Here is a 21,691-nt window from a genome sequence, read left to right on the forward strand (position 1 = left end):
CCCTAATTTGAACCCAGCGTCCGGCCAAAGAGATGAAAAAGAGGGGAATCCGATGAGGCATTTCACAGACCATAAATGGATAAGTATTTCAGTCCTCATCCGTGGCAGATGAACAGCGTCATCTTTTTTAAAGGAAAAGCCAATCCTAAAAATGCTTGTAAGATTAAAAAAAATGTATTTTTACCCAAAAGAAAAAAGTTGGGGCGGGAGGGACAACTTCTCCCGTGCGCCAGAAGACATCGCACTGGGGGTCCATTTCAAGGCTCTTCTCCCGAGCAAATTACTTTCTTTGAAGTTTAAACACCTTTGAATTAAAAAACATAACTTCCTTTGAAGTTAAACGCAATAATGCGATCTTGTGAAAATGACTTCTGGCGCCGCCCCCTCCCCCCCCCCCCAAAAAAAAATCCTATTCACTATGAGTTGACGTTTCTTGAGAGCTGATCGGAATTGAACCCCGGAAAAACCCGTCTGTGGTTTTCTCGTTCTGGTTTTTGCTCTCTGATGTGAATGTGATTATCCAGGGATTCTTAGCCGAAATATAATAAATTTTGTTTGAGAGCAGATTGGCCTCGTGGATAGCTGTCCAGAGATGTTCTTCTCATCAGGTGGCCAAATATGCAAATATCCTTCCGTTGCCGCTACAGGGAGAGAGAATCCTTTCCCTCCCTATTTCCGGATTCTTCTACCTGCTCGCCCCTCCCATTTTTATTTTTATTTTATTTCTAATATTGTCCTCCGTCACACTCTGTCCGCCTTATCTACTGTCTCTACGCTGTTGCCTGGATTTTTTTTCTTCCTCCAATATCAAATCCTGCGTTAACCCGTGACAAAACCATATGCGAACCACATTACATCAATTATCTGCCTTTGTTTTCTATTAGAGTATAGCTTCGTCTATGGAGAGGCAGAGAAGCTTCTCCTTCAAACCCACTAGGCTTCTGGTTTTCTCGTTCACAATCTGTTCCTCTGTCGTCTTCCTTACTACTTTCGCGTTTTGGGTCAAAAAGTTCTCACCTTCAGTCCACCAGCAGACTCATGTTCAGTTCAACAGATCTCTCAGTGGCGGTGACGGACCTTTGAGCCTTCAGAACTCGACTGGTTTTACTAGAAACTTTACGGTAGATGGTGTAAAAATCCCTGCTTTGATTGAAAATCGTCGTGGTCGGTCCGATAACTTTTCTAATGGTGACAGTTATTCCGGGTCAAATTCTTCTGTGCCGGAATTTGGAGGACATGAAGCTCGTGCTTCGGTTACTAATTTCACGCCAATGCAAGATGTCGTTGCGGATGAATCTCTATCTGGGGTGGTTAGAGATAAACAGGGGAATACAATTCTTGGTTTAGATGAGAGAACTGATGGCAACAGGAAAGAAGAGTTTATTACAGCAGCTTCGTTCAAGAAGATTGAAGTTCTGGCCGGGAAGAAGATTGGGCAGAAAACAGTCAAAGGCTGTGATTTAACAAAAGGGAGTTGGGTTTTTGATGAAAGCTATCCTCTGTACACGAAAGATTCATGTCCTTTCATAGACGAGGGTTTCGATTGCTTGGGAAACGGAAGATTAGATAGCGACTACTTAAAGTGGAGATGGCAACCGCAAGACTGTGATCTTCCAAGGTACTATCAAATTCAATCTCTATATTTCTCTTCTGATTCGCGCATGTTTAGTTTTACGATGATTAAGCTGAGGAACTACTGAGCTTTGACCAAAGTGATACTTACAGGAACAAGTATTGAAGTAGTGTGTGATTTATGATAGGTTCAATGCAACAAAAATGCTGGAGTTGATAAGAGGGAAAAGATTAGTGTTTGTGGGGGATTCGATTAATCGGAACCAATGGGAATCACTGCTGTGCATGTTAACTGGTGCTATCAGAGATCCGAAGAGAGTGTACGAGACCCGTGGGCGAAAGATTACCAAAGAGAAGGGAAATTATAGTTTCAGGTTTCTGGTAATTCTAATTTCTGCTGAATCTCACTTTGTTTTTGTGTGCCCGTGGGAAGCGTATTGAGTCGTTGGACTACCCACCTCGCAGGATTACCAATGCACAGTTGAATTTTATGTGTCTCATTTCTTAGTCCACGAAAGCAAGGCAAGAATAGGGCAGAAACGGAGACCAACCTTGCGAATTGACGCCATTGATCGCGGTTCCTCAAGATGGAGAGGAGCTGATATCTTGGTTTTTAATACTGCACATTGGTGGTCACACTACAAAACAAAAGCCGGGTGAGCACCATCTTTTATCCTCTTCACTCATTAGGCCTTTGAAGTTAAATATAGGGCTCCTTCCACAAGAAAAGTGCGTTCGTTTGAGTGTCAGATTGCGTTGAAGAATCATTACTGAAATTTTGATGCCTTGAGGTTAAAAAAATATTGCAGTTGCAAAATCCTTGTCTGCTAAATGATCAGCCATAGCTGAATTACTTATTGATCTGCTCTGGATTTCATCTTTGTATTAATAACAGGATTAATTACTATCAGGAAGGAAGCCTAGTTCATCCGCAGCTAAATGTGTCAACAGCTTTCAGGAAAGCTTTGACGACTTGGTCTTCATGGGTTGACAAGCACATCAATGCCAGAAAAACCCGAGTTCTCTTTCGAAGCTCAGCACCTTCTCATTTCAGGTTTGCTTATAATTATATTATATTTGAACTGTGAAATAGTTTCTGTAATCTCCCAGACCTCTGAAATTGGACGCCTTGTTACAGGGGAGGTCAATGGAACACGGGAGGGCATTGTAAGGAAGCGACAAGTCCGCTGAATGAAACCTTAAGCACAGCTGAACCGGAGAAGAACAGAATCGTGGAAGAGGTGTTGAAGCAGATGAAAACTGGGGTGACATTGTTGGATATAACAAGGTTGTCAGGGTATAGAATAGATGGGCATCCATCTATATATGGATGGAAATCAGGCAAGAACAGTAAATCTCAGAGAATACAAGATTGTAGCCATTGGTGCCTTCCCGGGGTTCCAGATACGTGGAATGAGCTCCTATTCTATCATGTGCACGCTACATCAAAATGAGCCGTGCAAGACGGTCGCACCCCCTCAATTTATTTATTTATTTATTTTTTCAGATGTTTATTTGTACAATCCACCTCTAATTTAGACACCTATCTTCATTTGACTTTGGGCTTCTTTTTGGCATAAGTGCGCCTTATTTCTAGCATAGACATGCACCGCATGTTCTATCTCGCAAATCCAGGCAAGAATCGCATATTTTACTGGTCAACTCCATCAAAGTTCCATGGCCCATTTATTAATTAAGTTGATTCGCAATTATTTGGATAGAGACGAGAGTAACGATAACAGATTATTTTTCAGATAAGATAATTAAGGCATATAACACTAGTATTTATTATATCTGTGTTGTTACTATTATTTATCTTTATATTTATTATATGTTTGGTAGAGTATATATTTCTTTTGGATTGATTTGATTTACTTGGGTGGTTTCAAATTTACTGTTTTTTATTTTGATATTTTTAAATCAGTATTTTTTATTAATATATTTTAAAATGATTATCTTAATTAAATGTACAAATAAAATAAAACTCTTTCATATTAAATTTAGTCAAAATTTCTCTCCGGCTAAAAGCATCTACATCCTTGTGTGTAAGTCTGCTTAAATACACAACAATAAAAACAAAAAACAAAAAAAAAGACAAAGAAAGAAACTTACCTTCATATCCTTTTCTTATTTAATACGACATTGACCCTATTTTCACGAGATTTATCCATCTTCGGTTCTCCTGATATAGTTTGTTAAGACTTAAGATATTAAACTAGTATATCAAAGGTGTAATCTTTGAATAAAATAAAACTCCCCATTTTAAATTTATTCGAGATTTCTCTTCAGCCAAAAACATCTACATCCTTGTGTGAAAGCCTGCTTAAATGCGGAATTATTAAAAAAAAAAAAAACAAAGATGTAATATGCGAGTTGTTTCTCAAAAGTTGGTTGCTCCGATGCATCATCACGGAGCATCTTGAAATATGAATCTGCGCTTACTTATAGCAAAAATCATGAGCAACAACATATTAAACAGTACAATAGTTAAAATCATTATGAAGGGTATCACTGCTCTCAATATTAACATTAGAATGTTCCATCGCTTGCCCATTTTTATTGTTACTCTGAACATATGTAGGGATTACTATGTGCATTTCGAATTATTATTTTCCTCCCCTTCAGCACTATGCTATAAAATATACTAAAATACAAGCAGAAGGCAAGCCGGATGTACAATGAATATCTCATCAATGAGACTGGTGTTTTTTGGCCCTTCCTTGAGAGGCTGCCGATTCATCCCGCTTGGAAGACTCAGGTTTGCGAGCCCAAGCGGGTGCTTGATCTGGACCGTAACGATAATCATAGAACAGCTCCTCACTAGCTTCAATGTGTTCCTTGGCAAAGATGCCTACTCGATGATCCCCAGCAACCAGCATCACCTAAGCAATCACATTATGATGAGGATTGAACAATCAAGCTCATGCTTGTCAGCCTAAGAGAAAAACTCATACAACCCTCCCAAAAATTTAAGTTACTGAACTCACCTTTGCGTAACAGTTTGGATTTGATGAGTGGTTAGCAAATTTTAGTTTGTCTCCTTTGCGATAAGCATCCAGAACATACTGTGAAGATACAAGTAACAGCTTTAGGGTCATGAATATATTGCCAATGTTCAAGTCCCGGTATATTGTAGTTTGTCACGAAGGGAAGAGTGAAAAAGGGCAGCTTGGCAAAAATACAAGAGAGGCCCAATCCATGGAAGAAGATAAAGGGGTAGGTTCGGTTATGAGGACTATAAGACACTTGCCTGATCATTCAAGTCAAAAAGGAATGATGAGTTTGCACGATCATATATTTTTCCACGCTTGTCTGCTTCTCGGTGGGAGATCAGTTCCCCAGTGTATTCTCCTAGGTAGTCATTTTTGTTAACTGGATTCTGAAATGAATCCATCAATTAGCCACCAGAAAAGACTGACACTAACTAGAAAATAAACAAGTTCATGCATCTCAAGTCTCAACCTTTAAGAATGCTCCCCATCCTGCGACATCAGACTCTGCCAAAAGAATCTGACCAAGAGAAATTGAAACAAATGGAAAACAGTGTGAGACAAACATATAATTACAATGTTAAATCACAAGAAAGATGCGCGCGCGCGCATAACTTCTCATGACAAACTTCAGTTGCTAGAATCCATATGTCCTCTGATTCTGTGTCCCATCATATGGGACAGGAAGAATGACACAATGGATGTGATCTCCACACAGATGTGCCTCATCATGTAATCAAGTCACATTAAGGGTGTGATACCCGCACAGGCGGATTCCACTGGCTTCACTCATCATGTCATTCTCTCTCCCACCTAACCGGGCACAGAAGAGGAGGGGATTCAGATGACAATTACTAACCCTCTGTTGTTGCCTTAAAAGAAGCCTCATATTTCCACATTGACTATCTCCACGTCTAGGTGGCTCTCCCAGTGAACCGTCTCCACAACTGTTTAAAGAATGTGATATTCAGTGTCGTTGCAGAAGCTTAAAATAAAAACATCCAAGTTTAGATATTAAAATGCCCATGAGTGCCACCAAGAGTCAGTATTTTAACCCTAACATCGGAACCGACAGGAAGGTCACATGATGCACACGACTGTTACTGAAAAAATGACAGCCACATCAACTCCACATGTTTGGATCTTCTGACTTTTGCTTTTAAAGAGGTAGAAATTGGAATATAGAAATAATCATAGTTTAGATTTAGATCATATAAATTGGAAGCACAATGCACACATTAATTGCTAATAGATAGTGCAGTATGCATAAAAGTTGGCGAGTATACTGTAGTCAGTACTCAGTACCCCAAAGTTGTGCATAACAATAAAGGTACGGATGCGTAATATCCCAAGCCATAAAGTCAAGATCACCATACAAATGTTCAAAAATTGTTACCTAACCCAGCAGTTTCGACAAACATCTGGGTCACATTCGCGCCCAGCAGCAAAGCATGGACATTGTCGACTTCTGCATTGACTCTTGGCACAGTGGCAACCTCTGAATCGATTTTTGCAGCTTTTGGAGCACCTAAAAGTAGAAAAGCTAATTCAATACATTTGCTTGATCTGGCCAAGGAAAAAAGCAAGTGACTTGAGGCAAAATTTTCATCTTGGACAAGTCCCTACAATTATTCACGAAGTTTGAAATGTGTTTTAATTTTCTGGCCGCCGTAGCCAAATGCCAGAAAGAAATGAATTGTAGCCTGACATGCATGAATTTATTAATAGCTCGTAAACAAACAGATTTATGATCAAACGAATTTCTCCTTCATTGCTTCAAGAGTTTTTCCCCCTTTCGTTCTTTCTCTGTTTTTTCTTTTTTTGGTATTGGGAGGGCATAGGCTTAGCTAGCCATAGCTGACAGCATTTCAAGATGGTCCCCATTAGAAATCATCCTCAGGCTAGATGGCACCCAACACAAAACAATTGGGACAGACTCACACATGGACATGAGACAGATATTTCGTTGTGCATTTTGATTGATTAAAAAAAAAAATTATCAACAGAAAAAATGCCATACCCACAATATTTTTCACAGCAAGTTCCATTATGAAGGCACGGGCATTGCTTTCCACACATTGATTGACATCCACAGGGTGTATATTGCTTGCAAGATTGGTTTTTTCCATCTGCAATTCTTTTCCATATTGATGGGTGGCCAGCAGATTTCCAGGAATATTTAAATTTCCTTGTTTTGCCTCTTTTCCGTATCAATCTTGCTCTGGTTGGCATCTCTTGGTCCTAAAAATGAGTACAGAAGCAATTTAATGGTGTCTAATATGCAGAGCACATAACCAAGAAGGGAACACATTGACAGGACAATAAATTTGGAAAAATATATTAATGTGCGAACCGCATCATTTATAAGCCAAGAAAGAGTACACAATGATAGGGAATCTCCTCCATGCAAAATTACTTGGATCAAATTTCATCAAGCTTCTCTAACCATGCATTACGGAGATTCCAAATCTTTTATTAAAAAAACAGAGAGAATAGGTGTTGGAAAAATAAAATCTGTTATGAGATTATAATAAATGCAGATTAAAAATCCTTTGCCACATCTTCACCAAGCACCAAGTCACTTCACTCAGCCCAGCCCATCCCACCCACCCCCCCCCCCCAAAAAAAAAATCCACGACCATTCTCACGCACAAAGTGAAAATAGAAACATCAAAGACAATGAGAATAAAATAATGTAAATATAAAAGAAGACTGGGAAAGTAAAGTTTGCCACTCTCACTGTGCATTCTGCATCAGTGTTTCCGTTGTCATTCTTGAGTGAATTTGGGGGAACATTAGATCTGTAGGGCATTGATGCTCCACCAGCATGCATATAAGTAGCTACTTCCATGCAGGTCTTCAGGCCAGAAAGTAAATTCCTTGTTATCAGGCAACTGCAGAGCATGAGTTGCACATGATCACAAAGCTGACAAATTCAAATTCACAGCTCCTACATAAAATTAAGATATAGGATAGCTAATACCTGGCAATAAATCCTACTTTTAAATTTATTGTTTTATGATCCAACTATGAAGAAATACAGGTCCAAGCATTTTAAATCTTGCTTTTTTTAATCACGTGTTGGGAGAAAGTTACTCTCTAAAAGCCACTTCAAACTTCAATAGTAATCATCGACCTCAATTTAATATAGATAAGAGTTCCGTAGAACCCAAGACTATTTTGCATGTATAGAGCAAACATAAAACATTTTCATATTGAGTTCAACTATATTCCAAACTCACAAGTGCTTGGCATGTTAATTTGAATTTCACAAACTATGTCTTCAAGTAGAATACTTGCAATAGAAGCTAAACCAAGAGGACGTGTTTGTAGGATATAGAGACCAAAACAATATCGTTACATGTGGTAACACTCCCTAAAACGAAACTGACACCATCACATCATAACTCACCATAATACTAATACTCCCTCCTGTCCTTTTTATAAGAGAATTTTGGGGAGGGTTCTGATGGTTTTATTTATAAGAAGCAACCTATTGTTTGGAGCATTTATTACAAGTTTCCTTTTTTACCCTCATTAATAAGATCAATTATTAAAAACCAATAAAATTATTAAATGAGGACATTAAAAGAGACAATTTTACATTCGGAACATATTTCTTGAATTCAAATTCTTTAACCACATTTTTTTTATCCTTGAAAATTAGTTATTTGTTTGGTATAAAATAGACCAGAGGGAGTATTGTTTATGAAAAATAGTGGAAACAACAAAACTTGACCTTAGCGTGTTTTTGAGTAAGAATGCAGGACGATTCTGAAAGCCACATACCTGTTTCTCCCAAACATTTCTACTCCCTTCAAGTATAGCTCTTTCTCCAGAGGTTTCCATTCTGAAAGACTTTTCATGCCTTCAACATGCTCATTCATGAAATAAGAGGATTCATTGAATTCTGCCTCAGCCATGCCATCTTTAGGTCCATCCCCAACATTTCCATGTTCATCAGGACAAGTGCTCCCAGAAAGTAGTGGTTTGTTAGAAGCACGCTCAACAGAATCATTTAAACATTCAGAAGCAATAATACATTTTTCATCACATGCACTGACATTTAGGTCTCTGTTATAATCATTAACTGCAGTGACCACATCAGTATCTGTGATTTTCTTTTGCTTTTTACAAGAACTCTGTGAATCATCAGTAAGCAATGTTAAATCAGACAGTGCTTTATCTGACTGATTTATGGTCTTCCGTTTCCCCAGACTCTCTGCAACAGGCACATTTAAGTTGAGACCTCCACAGCCAGCAACTTCCACTGGGAAAGGTGTTGCGTTCATAGAATTGCATCTTTCCTCCACCAAGGTAGTTGCAGTACTCTTGTTTCCCAGTTCTGCTGCACCAGAGGATGCCAAAGTCAATACTCCCTCTTCCATAGTTGTGGCTTCATTTCCCTCCAAAATTTTCTCAGCCTTTAACTGCAAGCAAAAGAAAATGCAGTCAGCCAAATTTTGCCCATCAAACATGTTTGATAAAAAGGGGTGACATTCTTAATAGTTCAGTCCAAAAGTTGGCAATAAAGCCTACCCACACAAGAAAACTTGAATATAATGGTTCTGCAGCAATTAAGTAACAAGCATGTCTTATTGATGCAATTCAGCAATGTCATTTTGAGTGATCTATTTGATGTGCACATTCCTTGTGAAAACGTTTTTATGAGACTTGCAGGCAATTCAAATGTATAAATTGCTTAACACAGATAGGCCACCATTCTGTTCAATATGTATACTAATCCCAATCCCACTGACAAAAGAAACAATTTTCAAATGGAATGCCAGAAGAGAAAAACTAATTTACCACACCTCATTTCTTCTTCTTCTCTTTGAAATCAAAATAAGTATGTGGTTTCATTTGTTCTGGTATCAAAAGAAGAAAAGTCAGTGACATCTCGGACAAAGAAGAAAAATACCCTTAGGTAACATTGATCACTGCATGGCTTCCTGTCCTCTTCATGTTCAAACCAAACTGGCTGCTTTTCACTCTGCCAAACAAACGATCAAATTTTTTTATGGATGGTCTATCTATGGTTTAAGTAGCAAAAAACATATAGTGCTCACTTACAGGATATATTAGGGGTTGAGAACATCCATGCAGGCGACAATCAAACATCTGCTGAAGAAAAGCCCCCCAAAAAAAGATGAAAAATATATTAACCAATCATTTTTCACACTATGAAGATGTCCAGAATGTTAAAGAAATAATGAAGCACGTACCATGCATCGGCGACAAAAAAGGTTATCAAAAGAATCTAAAGCAGTACTCAAGCTTTCCTCCAAACTTATGCCAATCCGAGATTCAACATCTCCAGAACTTTCAGACTCCTGGTCCTGCCTCTCCATGTTTTTTTCCCTAAGAATTTTGTACCTATCCTGCATATTATCATGAAAACATTTTTATCAGATAAGAAGGGATACTTATTATAACTACTTCGCACAATACTTTTTCCAGTAATTAATTAAAAGCGACAACCATCAAGCTTTAATCCACGTCCATAAGTTATTCAGAGTCACCTGAATTTCCTGTCTAGTACCTCCAACAGACTCGCTCACAGCATCCAATACTTCCTCAGTTAACCCATATTCCTCAAATGCCATCCTAGTATATCAGAGAGTTAGACAATGATTATGAAACTTTCGATATTTATATATTTTTTGAAACACCTATGAACTTATATTCAGAATTGAATATCTTGTGTGGTCATGATGGGAATAATATCACTTTGACTTTGACGCATCAATAAAGGATTCATATTGCAAACCCATATGCACTTAAAAACAGCTCCTCCAGGGGAAAAAAAATCTTGTTCATTCAAACCTTGCATCTCCATTTTAACTTACCATAAAATTCGATCTTCAGCATCAGTAAATTCATGCTTATCTTCCTCAGGTTCTGTTAGCTCTTCCTCACTGTCACTGCATATCAACGCTTCACTTCCATGTTGATCGTAGTAGATACGCCTTCTGCCTACTACAGACTGATCTTCAGCCATTCTCTGATTTCTGTTCTGTGAGTAAAAGATAGTAAAATAGCAGAAGAAACAGTACTATCTGCATATGGACTGGTAAAGGTTTTATAATCCAAGCTTCTAATCAAAAAAGGGATCAGACTCAACAAGTAGGCATTTTTATTACCCACAAATCCACATTATGCACAACTGGGCAGGAAATAAATGAAATTTATAAGGATATGCACCTGTCCAAAAATATCCAAGATGTGTATGGTGGTAATCTTTCGATATAAGGCATCTTGATACTCGCTGTAAAAATCACATCTAGACTGTTGTTGAGATCTTTGTCACCAGAACCTTGAGAGAAAGCATTGAACTTAAATAGAGGATGGTCAATTCTTGAAGAAAGCATTTGATTAATCCTATTTTCCTGTGTATGCAAAGAATCTCTTTTTGATATTGCTGAGACAACATGGGAAACATGACATTGTACCTTCTTGCCATTCCTCAATAGTTTTTCCTATTAAAAATCAAGAATTAGTTGCGAGCAAACATGTAAGGCGTACAGAAATAGGTCTTCATAGTTGAGCAAGAAATGATGCTGTAGTCCTAACCCACACACGAAATTGAAAAGCCACGTGGTCAATAAATTCACCACAATATAAAAAGGATCTTTTGTGAAACCCTTGTAGTTGATTTGCGTGTTGTAGTTTGACAATTCATATTAAGCTTTGGTCCTGTCCAGTTTACCCCAGAAAATCTCAAAAGACAACTGAACTGAAAAATGATAATTCAACAAGAATGAGTTGGTGGGGAATACTAAATATTACTAGAAGATCGGTGCAAATTCCCTCCGTTAACAATGAATACATAATGAAGTATCTGACCGTAAAGCACATCAACAAAAGTACCATAATAAAAGCAAAATTTCCACATTCCCTTTTCCACAGGGCAACTTACTTTAATTGATACGAATCTCTCCGCCTGGATTTGCTTTTCAAGCTGATCAATCTTGCTTGACAAGGTTCCAACAGCATCATTAGCTGGCTGTCCATGTGATTTCTGTGGAAAAATGCAGTAATATCAATAACATGATTTGGTTAAAAACACAAGATAAAAAAATTAACCCAAGAATAAAAAGATTCTACAAAAGCTTCCCCTGTCTCTGATTAGCTTGTTTGGCTGCCCGACCAAAAATTGCAAGTAACTTGTTTAAAGTTAAATTCTCAATCGATGTAGGAGAAAAACTATCCGTTTACTTCAAAGAAATTATCCAGATTAATCATAGAGCTGGATTTAAGAAGCACGTTATGGGGAAGCCCTACACCTGAACTCAATTGTTGGAGATAGAGATCACAGGAAAACGAAAGCCTTTGGGTATCAATCTTTACTATCCGATTAGATTGAGAATTTTGCGTGATTATCTGAATTTGAATACTGAGATAACAACATGATTCCAATTCCGAGAAAATTAAGAGAGAGAGAGAGCAGCCAGGCGAATTATTCAATTCAAGAAATGGAGAGAAAAATAAGGGAAGTAAAAGAAAAACTGACTCTTAGTTTGATCGCAGAGTCTGCTGCTTTGGACACCATGGATGCTCTGCTCTGCTCTGCGAGTTGATGAAGTGAACGGAGCGAGATACACTCAAATATGCAAGAAAGTAACGCTTTAGACCTTTAAGACTGACACGTTTGCTGTAGGGGGTGAGGAGTGACATGGCCTACCGCGGAACTCAACGTAATTTCGGGGACCGTTTTATGCGGCATTTACGTTGTACGCAAATCGCAGGGCCACTCTGGGAAATCACTAGGCAGTGTTTGGTTCGGAGTTTTAGCAGATTCCTTTTTTGCCCACAAGAAGTCTCGTTCATCGCGTTTGCATTTACATTTTCGTAAATCGCACTCCGAGTCTTCTACCGCACATGCGTTATTGCGTATGGAGTCTCTGTATGTTCAGCTGCTGCTAATTAACTTGAGCTATTAAGAAAAGCTCTTAACTGATTTCGCGCATGTTAGATACATTATTAGTCGTGCGCGGGTTTTTATTAAAAAAAAAAAAAAGTCTTAGGCGGGAAGCATTTATTCTGTTGATATCCTTTTCATTTTTCACCCGAATAATAACTTTGCTGAGCACAATAATCAGTTTCCCCATCTACTTGTGAAGTGCTAATCTTTTTTAATAGGAAATTTAAATGCTTAAATATCAACTAACTCAATCATTTACAGCATGATCAATTTTAAATAAAAATGGTCGACAGTTAATAATCATTGGATAATACTAAAATTAATACGTTGTCTAAATTAATAAATAAAAGATATTTTTATATCGAAGTAGTGGGATTAAAATGATTGGGTTATTTGAAGGGGAGAACCCGTTAAAAATCATAAAATGGTCCTGAAAAATAAGCTTTTCATATTCATCCCTATAATTTTTTTTTTAAAAAAAAAACACAATGACAAAATCATATTGAAACCGGCCAGTATCTTTCGGCTTGTCAAGACAAGCACAGTCATTTTAGGCCCATCTCGATCCAAAACTACCCAAGTCATTCGTTGAAAAGGCGTGTAACTAATTAAAAAAAACTTTGTAATCAAGAAAATCCCAAAATATCATAATAACTTACATGGTAAAGAACCAAATTATTTGAGTTTTACGAATCAGTTTCAATGCTCATCATTTTAATGAGTATTTTAAGCTTATTAAATTTAGACTGTTTATGTCTAATTTGAAGGTTTCAGATTTAAAACTTTTAATTAATTATTTTTAAATAAAAAACTATTTTTTAAAAGAATGATAGTTAAGAGATTATTTCTATTTTAGATTGTATATATTAAAATAATTATTTTGAATGAATAAAAATAAAAAAAAATTAAATATGAATTTTCAAATTTGATGAGTTTAGAATACTCATTAAAGTAATGAACTTGTAAGTCATGAACTTGCTGAGCTTCCATATTTAACTTACACAAACTTTTGTTCTTTTTAGGGGGGGGAGGGGAACGAACTGGGTCATTTATTTGAGATCAGTAAATTAGGAGAGGAGACAAAATGCACGAACTCGGTAGTTTTCGTACCACTCAGTAGCATTGAGACTCGGAACCACAAGGTTAAGCCTTCCCAAGTTTATTTACTAGGAGAATGCACAGACAATCATTGGGTAAATGCACCAAGAGATGTTGTTATTGCAGTTTACAGTTGAAGAAAGTGCTGAACTCCGTATTATCTTGTTTCGTTTCGTCAGAGGAATTTCCAAGCAGAAACAGAGTGGAGTGGGGTTCCCTTCCACCCGACTGTTAGACTATTGCCATTTTTACCGAGAGTGCAAGAGTCGCCGTGTGCAAAATTCTTGATCACCAAGTTTGCCTGGTACAGCGACGATTCGCTAAAACTTGTCTCCACCACTCTGTACCTCGCAAAGAACCTTCTCCAAACATCCACCTTCACATGCCTCTGTGTCCTTTCTTTGCCTTCCCTGGCCACAACGTTCCTTATCCTGTCGCTGAATAAAGCACCCATAGCCACTCTGCATTCTGCCTCATCTTTCATGCATGTTTCAGTGCAATCAATATAAGCCGAGAAGAAGAACAACGCTTCCACGAAGCGCTTCCCGAAGAACTGCGAGTTACTGTTTGCTTCCGTCTCATGCACTATCATTATGCGTGGTTTCTTTTTCCTCAGTATGCTCATCAAGTTTTCCAAGCACTCTGGCCTTGGTATCATTGTCGCCAGAACGCAGGGAGCGTACACCGCTACGGCTTCATCGTCATTGATCTCGAATTGTTCTTCCCTGATTTCGATCATGTCCGTCACAAAAACCACTTTAAATGAGAAGGGCAAGTTTAAGGATCCTGCAAAATCGGCTAAACACTCGCCTGTCTCTTCTAACTCGTTTCTGCCTTCGAATCCAATAGCAGTTATGGTGAGAAGCTGAAGGGGTCTTTGACGACGCTCCGCGAGGGCTTGCATCAGAGCCGTCCATTGCACTCCCCATCTGATTTCAAGATCGATGAGATGGATTTTGGTCCCTGACGCGAGGTGCTCTATCATAGCCTGTACGCCGGCTATTTGCATTGCTTGACAGAATGGAATCTTTCGGAAGCATGTAGATATAAACGGTAAATTATAATTGATCTTCTCAAGTAATTCGTGCCTTTCGGTTTTCTTATATCCGTCGAGTGTTGTTACCATTCCTGTTTCCTTGTGGATCCTCTCTCGCAGAGCTTGAGCGAAATGGTAGACTATTTTCTGAACTGGGGTTGCACAAGCGGATGAATTCAATTCACATTGTAAAAGGATCCTGTTTGCTCCTTCGTATTGTTCGCAGCTTACCCTCTCGGCTGCAGTTAGAAGAAATTGAGCCAGTTCAACGTCTTTGTTCTCTTCGTCAGACAGACCACCCAGACCAAACCCATATGGGTGCGTAGGCATGCAAGTATTATCGTCCCAATAGGCTGAGAATTGGACGTACCTTTCTCCAGTGACTCTTATTATTTCTGCAGTCGACAACTTCTGGCGACCCACTGAGCAATCAGTCTCGGTTGTGTCGTTGATATTTTGCCCCTTCAGTCTCCTGAGCCTGCTTTTGTAATTGTTTAAGAGCTCCAAGGAAGCCAGGATTGAAGATGCTGGAGGGACTGGCTTATCGTTGTACTTGACGGATTCAGAACTCGCCACTGCTTTATTGTTTACCTCAACCGTTTCCTCAAACGCTTGTGGCGGTTGCAGAAGAAAGTCAAAGCTGAACTCTTCCAGCATCAAGTCGTCAAATTTAGGTTCATGACTTCGATTTTGATGTGAATATGTTTCTTTCTCATGATTCTCGATAGGGAGAGCATTCATCTCTTCTGTAAATTTCATGTCTAGAAGACTGTTTCCCTCGTGGAACACAGCCTCCTCTGGTGCAAACTTATGACCGCCCTGGGTTCCATTGCAATTCAGAGCTGCATCGTCCCCCATGTCGGATTGTGACAAACCAGAAGTGGTTTTAGCAATTTAGCACTCAAGAAAATGTCCTCATCTAGATCTTGCTCACGGTCTGATGCGAGGGAATAAAGGTAATAAATACGGATGAAGAAGCTCCGTTGCCAATAAAATAATGGGGAATTGTTAAAGGTTTGCGTAATACTTTGATGGTGATACATGGATATCCAGCTGGAATATTTCTGAAAATAAAAGGATGGGTTTTTTTAAAAGTCATGTCCTTGTAATTGTAGGGAGTTAACAATAGTCAAAGAGACACAATCTTGATTCTAACTCCGTACAAGAAGTCAAAGAGAGACAATATCTTAATTGTAACTCCCTACAATTACCGCCATAAGCATCACCTTGATGAGGATTGTGTTATGAATTCGAATTAAAATTAAAGGAAAGTGCTGTATATGCTTTGAAGATATCATAAACTACTTTATATGCGTATATATCTTTTCCTTGCACCTTTAAGAGAACCATTGACGCCATACAAACGTCACGCAGCGATTAGTTATGACTAGAAGACGATTGATGGAACAGTCCGCCTTACCATCGTGGATCTGGTACTTCTCAGTTTGTCGTAATTGAAACAGCTGCAAAATTCCAATGAAATGGAAGGAACAACTTTAGTATTATATCAGTTTTCCTAAGAACTTCCGCCCAGCGTGACTGGGAGCGGTTCAGGAGCAACAACAAAGTGACTTTATCTGCCGAAAAATGAAGTATGCACTGACAACTAGTGTGTTCTTCAAATACGAGGTCATACCTCTGCAAGCATATAATATTGTTGGCTGTTGTTCTAGGAGAGACACTGGTGAAATAAAAAAAGGAAATTATGACATTGTCAGATTTTGTTTTGACGTGTCATCTTGGGGAACAACAAGCAACATCGGAACTGGCGGAGCGCTACATTTTGCGAAGTACAGTTAAGTTAGGTGAAAAAAATAGAAATAAAAGCAGATGCGCCTGCATAGAGAATGACTCTCTTGTCTGTGTTTGATATGGCAGGATCCATTTTTCTCTTTGGGTCGATTGCAAATGGGATGGCCGAATATAGTTAGCGTGATATGCATAACGATAAACACATTGCTTTCTGAAAATGTATCATTGAACCTAGGATTTGCTGGTGAGATCGTAATGCTTTCAATTGTTAAATCACGAGTTGGAATCGGCGGGCGACCGAAGAATACGCATTAAAAAGAAACAAGGCGGAGCATACTAAAAGTCTCACCAGATTATAAACTACTAATTCTGCTGTAGTTTCTAGTCTTGTAGGAAAAGAGATGCAAGAAGAGATGCACGTTCTAGTTTTACCCGTGAAAATCAGATGCCTGGTTAGAGGTACCACGTGCCACAAACCGCTTGTTAAGACACGACACAATGGAAAAATATATCAAGTTAGTGAAAGTCATGGGCTTAACAAAAGAAACCAGTAGCTCCCGCAAGCGGAATGAGGAGAACATGATGCTGGGCTGTCTGTAGGGAATAAAAAATGCCACCTCCTAAGCCAGGCTATTATCTAGCTATGGGCTGGGTGGGGCCCATTTTCTATTTGGGCCTACCAAACCTTGTCTTTCTTGGCCCCCGTTTTGCTAATAGCATGTTCTCTTACAAGTTTATAACGACTCTCCTGATCTATGGTCATCTTCTCCCCCCCCCCAAAAAAAAAAAAAAAAAACAGAATGATGGTCTTATCCATGTGTTAGTGGGAGTGTTTATACTTTCATTTTCATCGCATTAGCAAAAATGATCACTTTGATCTTTTAGCTTAGACTAATTCTAAAGAAAAACACTTCACTAAATTTGATCCTGTAACTTCTTGAATCCCAACATCTTTTAATTTTTCAACCAATATTATATTCATCCCATAATTTACTGGGAGACATGTAAGAATTAGCATTTGCTTGCCGGGAGCACGATTTCTGACGCACTTCTGAATTTTGACACCGTCAACGCGCCATTACCAATTGCGCTGTAATTAGTGTAATGCATCATACTGGTTTATTTATTTTAAGGGAAAATTGCGGAAAAGGATTAACTTTTTCCCCATGTTCCATGAGTCTGGTCTTTTTCCTAAATATTTTGCTGATCTGGGATTTTTTTCACAGTTTTCTCTTAATTTAATATCCATGTTGAAAAAAATCTGTCGCTAAAATTTTAGCGTCTAATGTCTTCTTTTTCCCCGTACTCGTCATTGGGTTATTTAAGTGTATGATGTCATAAAAAGTTAGTAATATTCAGGGATCTGATTGAATAACTTGTTAAATTTTGTGGCCTTAAAAAAAGAAAAAAAAAACTGTGCCTTTGAACCTTCCCGGTGAGAGCCACGACTGTATGCAAATTTATTGCATTTGCAAAAGCGAATTTCAATATTATAACGTCCGAAGGATGTCAAATGTGGACGGGCAGATAAAGAATTCATTTGAGAAAAGAAATAAAATTTTAGAATGGATCAAATTAATTTACACCTTGTCATCGTTGTCGCGGGATTCAACCGGAGCAATCTCCGACGGGCTTGTTCCGCGCAGACAAAGGGAAGCCATCCACATGAGAGCCTTCACCACCCTCACCATCCCAATCGTGACGGTCAGATAATACAACCACCACCCCACGAAATCCGCCATTCCCACTTCCATCCAATGCTCTTTCTTTGCTTCCGCCATAACCACCAACGTCTCCACATCTTCCCTCAACCTCCACCACCACAAACCACCCAGGCTGGCCGCCATGATCACCCTCTCCGTCCATCTTTCCTTTCTGTCAACCCCGCCGAACACCGTGTCATCCACAACCGGCTTCACCACCCCTCTGCTCCAAAGCTGCATCGTTTCGTGCAATCCCATGAGAAAAATCACTCTGCTCAGCAAACTCCGCTCCACCCCAAAACTCGAATCAGAGTCATAAAGTCCCGCCGCTATGCTCCCCTCAATGCCCAGACCAACGCAGACCTGGAAAGTGCAGAGGAGAACCCACGCGGTGAAGAGACGAGGCCGGTCAACGGAGGTAGATGAGTCGCTGAAAAGGGTGATTTTTCCGGTCAAGCCGCGGATCAGAGTGGCCACGCTGACAAATGAGACGAGAACGTAGAGAATGGCAGGGTTGACATGGAGAGCGAGATATAAGAAATAGGGAAGCGGGTTTGGCGAACGGTACCAAGTGATGAGGGATTGAAGATGGTATTGGGCGCCGGAGAGTCTGGCCAGTAGAAGAAACGAGAGCGGGAGGAGGAGGCTGAGAAGCGTGAGGGTGAGGAGGTAGAAGATTTCTGTAGGAGATGAGGCATAGCTTTTCAAGAGCTCTTTAGCTCTGTGCTGACATTTTTGTCTCCCCATATGTGAGCTGAAGCAATGATAATCTGAGTCGAACTCGAAGACCCCTTTATTTGCAAGCCACGGAAAGTTGAACATAAACTTGAGGTCTCTGTGTACCAAACTATATATGTGACCTCTCAACTTGGTGCTGGACGAGCAACTTAAAGTGGTTACCACGTCCTTTGTTTATAGGACATGACCATACGCGGTATGTATATTTCCACGAACCAATTATCAATTGATTAAATAATTAAATTAATGAATCAAGTACCCCTGCCCAGGACAACAGAAGACGGGGATTATTATTAGCTATTCCATTGTTCCTCAGCGTTTTTGTTAGCAGGAAACCAGTTTTCTTGCTCATTATTTTAATGAGTACTCTAAACTCATTAAATCTAAACTGTCTATATCTAATTTGAACCGTCCAGATTTGAAATTTTTAATTAATTATTTTAAATAAAAAACTATTTTAAAAAAATAATTGTTAAGAGATTATCTTCATTTAGATTTTATCCATATTAAAATAATTATTTTGAAAAAAAAATAAAAAAGAAATCAAGTGCTAATCATCCAAATGAGATATGAATAATCCAGATCTGATAAGTTTAAAGTGCTCATTGATGAGTACTGAAACTAGTTGCTCATTATCAGTAATTCTCCTCATACGAGAGGAATCGAACGGATGAATAGTTTAGAGTTGATAAGTTTAAGGTGTTTATTGATAAGTACCGAAACTGATTTCTTGTTATCAGTAGTTTTCTCTCCGGGGGGGAATCGAACGGATTAATGATACACAAATTAGTTCCTTTTTCCGAATTAAAATCCATAAACAGATAATCTCAGTAACAAAACAAACACGTACGTAGACCTGGCCTTCGGTGAGTACGGTAATAACAAACCAAGTCAGAGGAACTAATTATAGAATTGCAAATGGGGACTTCGTCAGGCGCTGAAGCACAACTCTGATATATCATCGTGATAAATCCGAAAGTCGTATTACATGCAATAGCACGACAGGAACAATCCAACACTGGTGTGTGCGCGCGTGTATCCTGGTTGACTTGACCAGCTAACATTCGGCGTTGAGCCCTCAGGTTTTCTTTTTTACTCTTCTTTTTTCTTCTTCCAGTTTTTTTTCCCAGACCCTACCTTGCAAAACAAGTGATGAGTTATTACATCTGTTATACTCAACTAGTGGATAATTAGCTTGCAAGATATTTCAGATAACTGCGTGACCCATAATCTAATAAGACATCTTACTTACTGGGAGTCAATTAGTTATCTTGTAACTAGTAATCAGTAGTAATATTTAGTATGGTTATCTAAGCCCTTTCATATGAAAAGATTAGCCGCGGTGAAGTCATGTCAATAATTACACTGCAAAATTTCTGCCATAAATTTCAAAGTGTTTAGTTTTTCTTCCATTTTCTAATTTTACCTTGAAAACGGAAGTTTATTTATACCTTATTAATTATTATTACCACTTTTATTATTTTTATTGTGATTTCTTCCTTTGCTGTCCTGGCAGGTTCTAATTAATTATCATCACCACTGCTATTATTTTTTTTTATTTTTTTTCTATGCTGGTAGGTTCAAATTTCAATCAAGTAATTAACTGAACGTTTTAGAGTGGAAAAAGATTTTTTTTTTTTAATTTAAAGAAGGATATGTGTTTGACCCGTAAAGCTATAAAGTCTATAATATTTGGGTGAAAGTCAATATCCACACAAGTAATGAATTCTAAGAACGGGAACTAGTAAACACACGTTTTTGCTTCCCGGCAAGTGGTATATAATCTAACCAGCAGTGGGACTTTACCCAATCCGCCCAAGTTTGTTGGACGGTATTTGATCTTTTTTTTTTTTTTTTGATATTTTGGTCCTTGCAAATGCATGTATTGGATCACCTGCAAAATTACTCGGTGTTTTTTTGAATTGTTACGTGTTCTATAAACATGTCTTGTTTTTAAAAGCGGAATTCAAACGAAATACGTGGTCTAGTGAAAAAAAAGGGGGGTGTCGGCATCTGTGGAGGGAGATGGATGCCATATGGCTTAAAAATATCAAGCTGCATGGTTTTTACTTTTTAGTAGGAGACAAGCCTTGAAAAGGAGGGGGGGGGGGGAAAAGGGTAGGAGACAAGCCACAGAATAGAAACTGTTTTAACTTTTTTATTTTGCCCTGAGGAAAATAGGATCGTTGTGTTTAAAACAAAAAAAGGTGCAAGGAAATGAACAGCGGAGAAAGGGGAGTGAAAAGTAGACCTGGGAAAGCGGGCTGGCGGTGCGGATACGGGCCAGCCCGCCGCGGTGCGGGCCAAATGCGGTGCGGGCTGAAGTAGCCCGCACCTTGGCGGGCTGGCATTTTGCCAGCCCGAGCCCGCCAAGGCGGGTTGGCGGGCCAGCCCGCCAGCCCGCCTAAATTTTTTTTTTTAAATTTATTATATTAGTATGAGTTAAGCCTAATTTAAAATGTTGAAATTAGGCTCCGAGTTTTAAACTTGAGTAATGGATCCTAATAAAAAAAAAAAGAGAATTAATTTATAATATTAGAAGAAATTTAAGAAAAACTAACATATATATTTTTTATAAATAATTAATTTAACTAGTTTTCTTATCCAAATTAATTAAGTAAATCTTTTATGTGTGTGTATGTATGACTATATGAAAATCACATATTTATCTAATCTTATGAAGCCGTGCATACTAACGACAAATAGATATAAAAATAAAAGATGGATAGTGCTCTTCATATATATAACCATACATATATATGAAGTGCTTAATTAATTATATATATAATGATATGGATGAGGTAATGTCCATATGAAATTTAATGGTCAAAATCATCTAACTATATTATATAATGTATTAAAAATCAGAAAAAGTAAA

The 21,691-nt window shown here is 38.5% G+C and overlaps 4 protein-coding genes across 5 annotated transcripts; 1 reads left to right on the plus strand and 3 right to left on the minus strand.

Moving 5' to 3' along the window:
• The first annotated feature begins 443 nt into the window (after positions 1–443).
• Positions 444–3,168, plus strand: LOC114752455 (protein trichome birefringence-like 6). The gene is made up of 5 exons (XM_028941194.1): positions 444–1,618; positions 1,761–1,953; positions 2,038–2,228; positions 2,468–2,626; positions 2,711–3,168. The coding sequence occupies exons 1-5, from the start codon at positions 900–902 to the stop codon at positions 3,024–3,026; spliced, it is 1,578 nt and encodes a 525-aa protein (XP_028797027.1). The 5' UTR covers positions 444–899; the 3' UTR covers positions 3,027–3,168.
• Positions 3,169–3,991: 823 nt separating this feature from the next.
• LOC114752467 (histone-lysine N-methyltransferase EZA1) lies at positions 3,992–12,227 on the minus strand. 2 transcript variants are annotated; one of them, XM_028941210.1, is made up of 17 exons: positions 12,076–12,227; positions 11,482–11,583; positions 10,767–11,041; positions 10,412–10,573; positions 10,085–10,169; positions 9,788–9,943; positions 9,636–9,683; positions 9,484–9,555; positions 8,352–8,992; positions 7,303–7,456; positions 6,583–6,803; positions 5,959–6,090; positions 5,422–5,509; positions 5,035–5,082; positions 4,823–4,951; positions 4,560–4,637; positions 3,992–4,454 (listed from the first exon to the last, which is right to left on the minus strand). In XM_028941210.1, exons 1-17 carry the CDS (start codon positions 12,112–12,114, stop codon positions 4,263–4,265), a joined length of 2,622 nt encoding a protein of 873 aa, XP_028797043.1. In that variant the 5' UTR covers positions 12,115–12,227; the 3' UTR covers positions 3,992–4,262. The 2 variants fall into 2 exon arrangements, with proteins under 2 accessions (XP_028797043.1, XP_028797042.1); XM_028941209.1 differs by having other exon boundaries at positions 9,636–9,686.
• A 1,532-nt stretch (positions 12,228–13,759) lies between these two features.
• LOC114752454 (DELLA protein RGL1-like) lies at positions 13,760–15,478 on the minus strand. The gene has a single exon (XM_028941193.1). It carries the CDS (start codon positions 15,476–15,478, stop codon positions 13,760–13,762), a length of 1,719 nt encoding a protein of 572 aa, XP_028797026.1.
• A 2,299-nt stretch (positions 15,479–17,777) lies between these two features.
• LOC114752469 (uncharacterized) lies at positions 17,778–18,838 on the minus strand. Its single transcript, XM_028941212.1, has one exon. The coding sequence runs from the start codon at positions 18,820–18,822 to the stop codon at positions 17,953–17,955; it is 870 nt and encodes a 289-aa protein (XP_028797045.1). The 5' UTR covers positions 18,823–18,838; the 3' UTR covers positions 17,778–17,952.
• Positions 18,839–21,691: the final 2,853 nt, after the last annotated feature.

This window comes from Neltuma alba, unplaced genomic scaffold, assembly GCF_004799145.2.
Source record: "Neltuma alba isolate B1F8T4 unplaced genomic scaffold, ASM479914v2 tig00007392_pilon, whole genome shotgun sequence".
In the NCBI taxonomy this organism is placed as follows: domain Eukaryota; kingdom Viridiplantae; phylum Streptophyta; class Magnoliopsida; order Fabales; family Fabaceae; genus Neltuma; species Neltuma alba.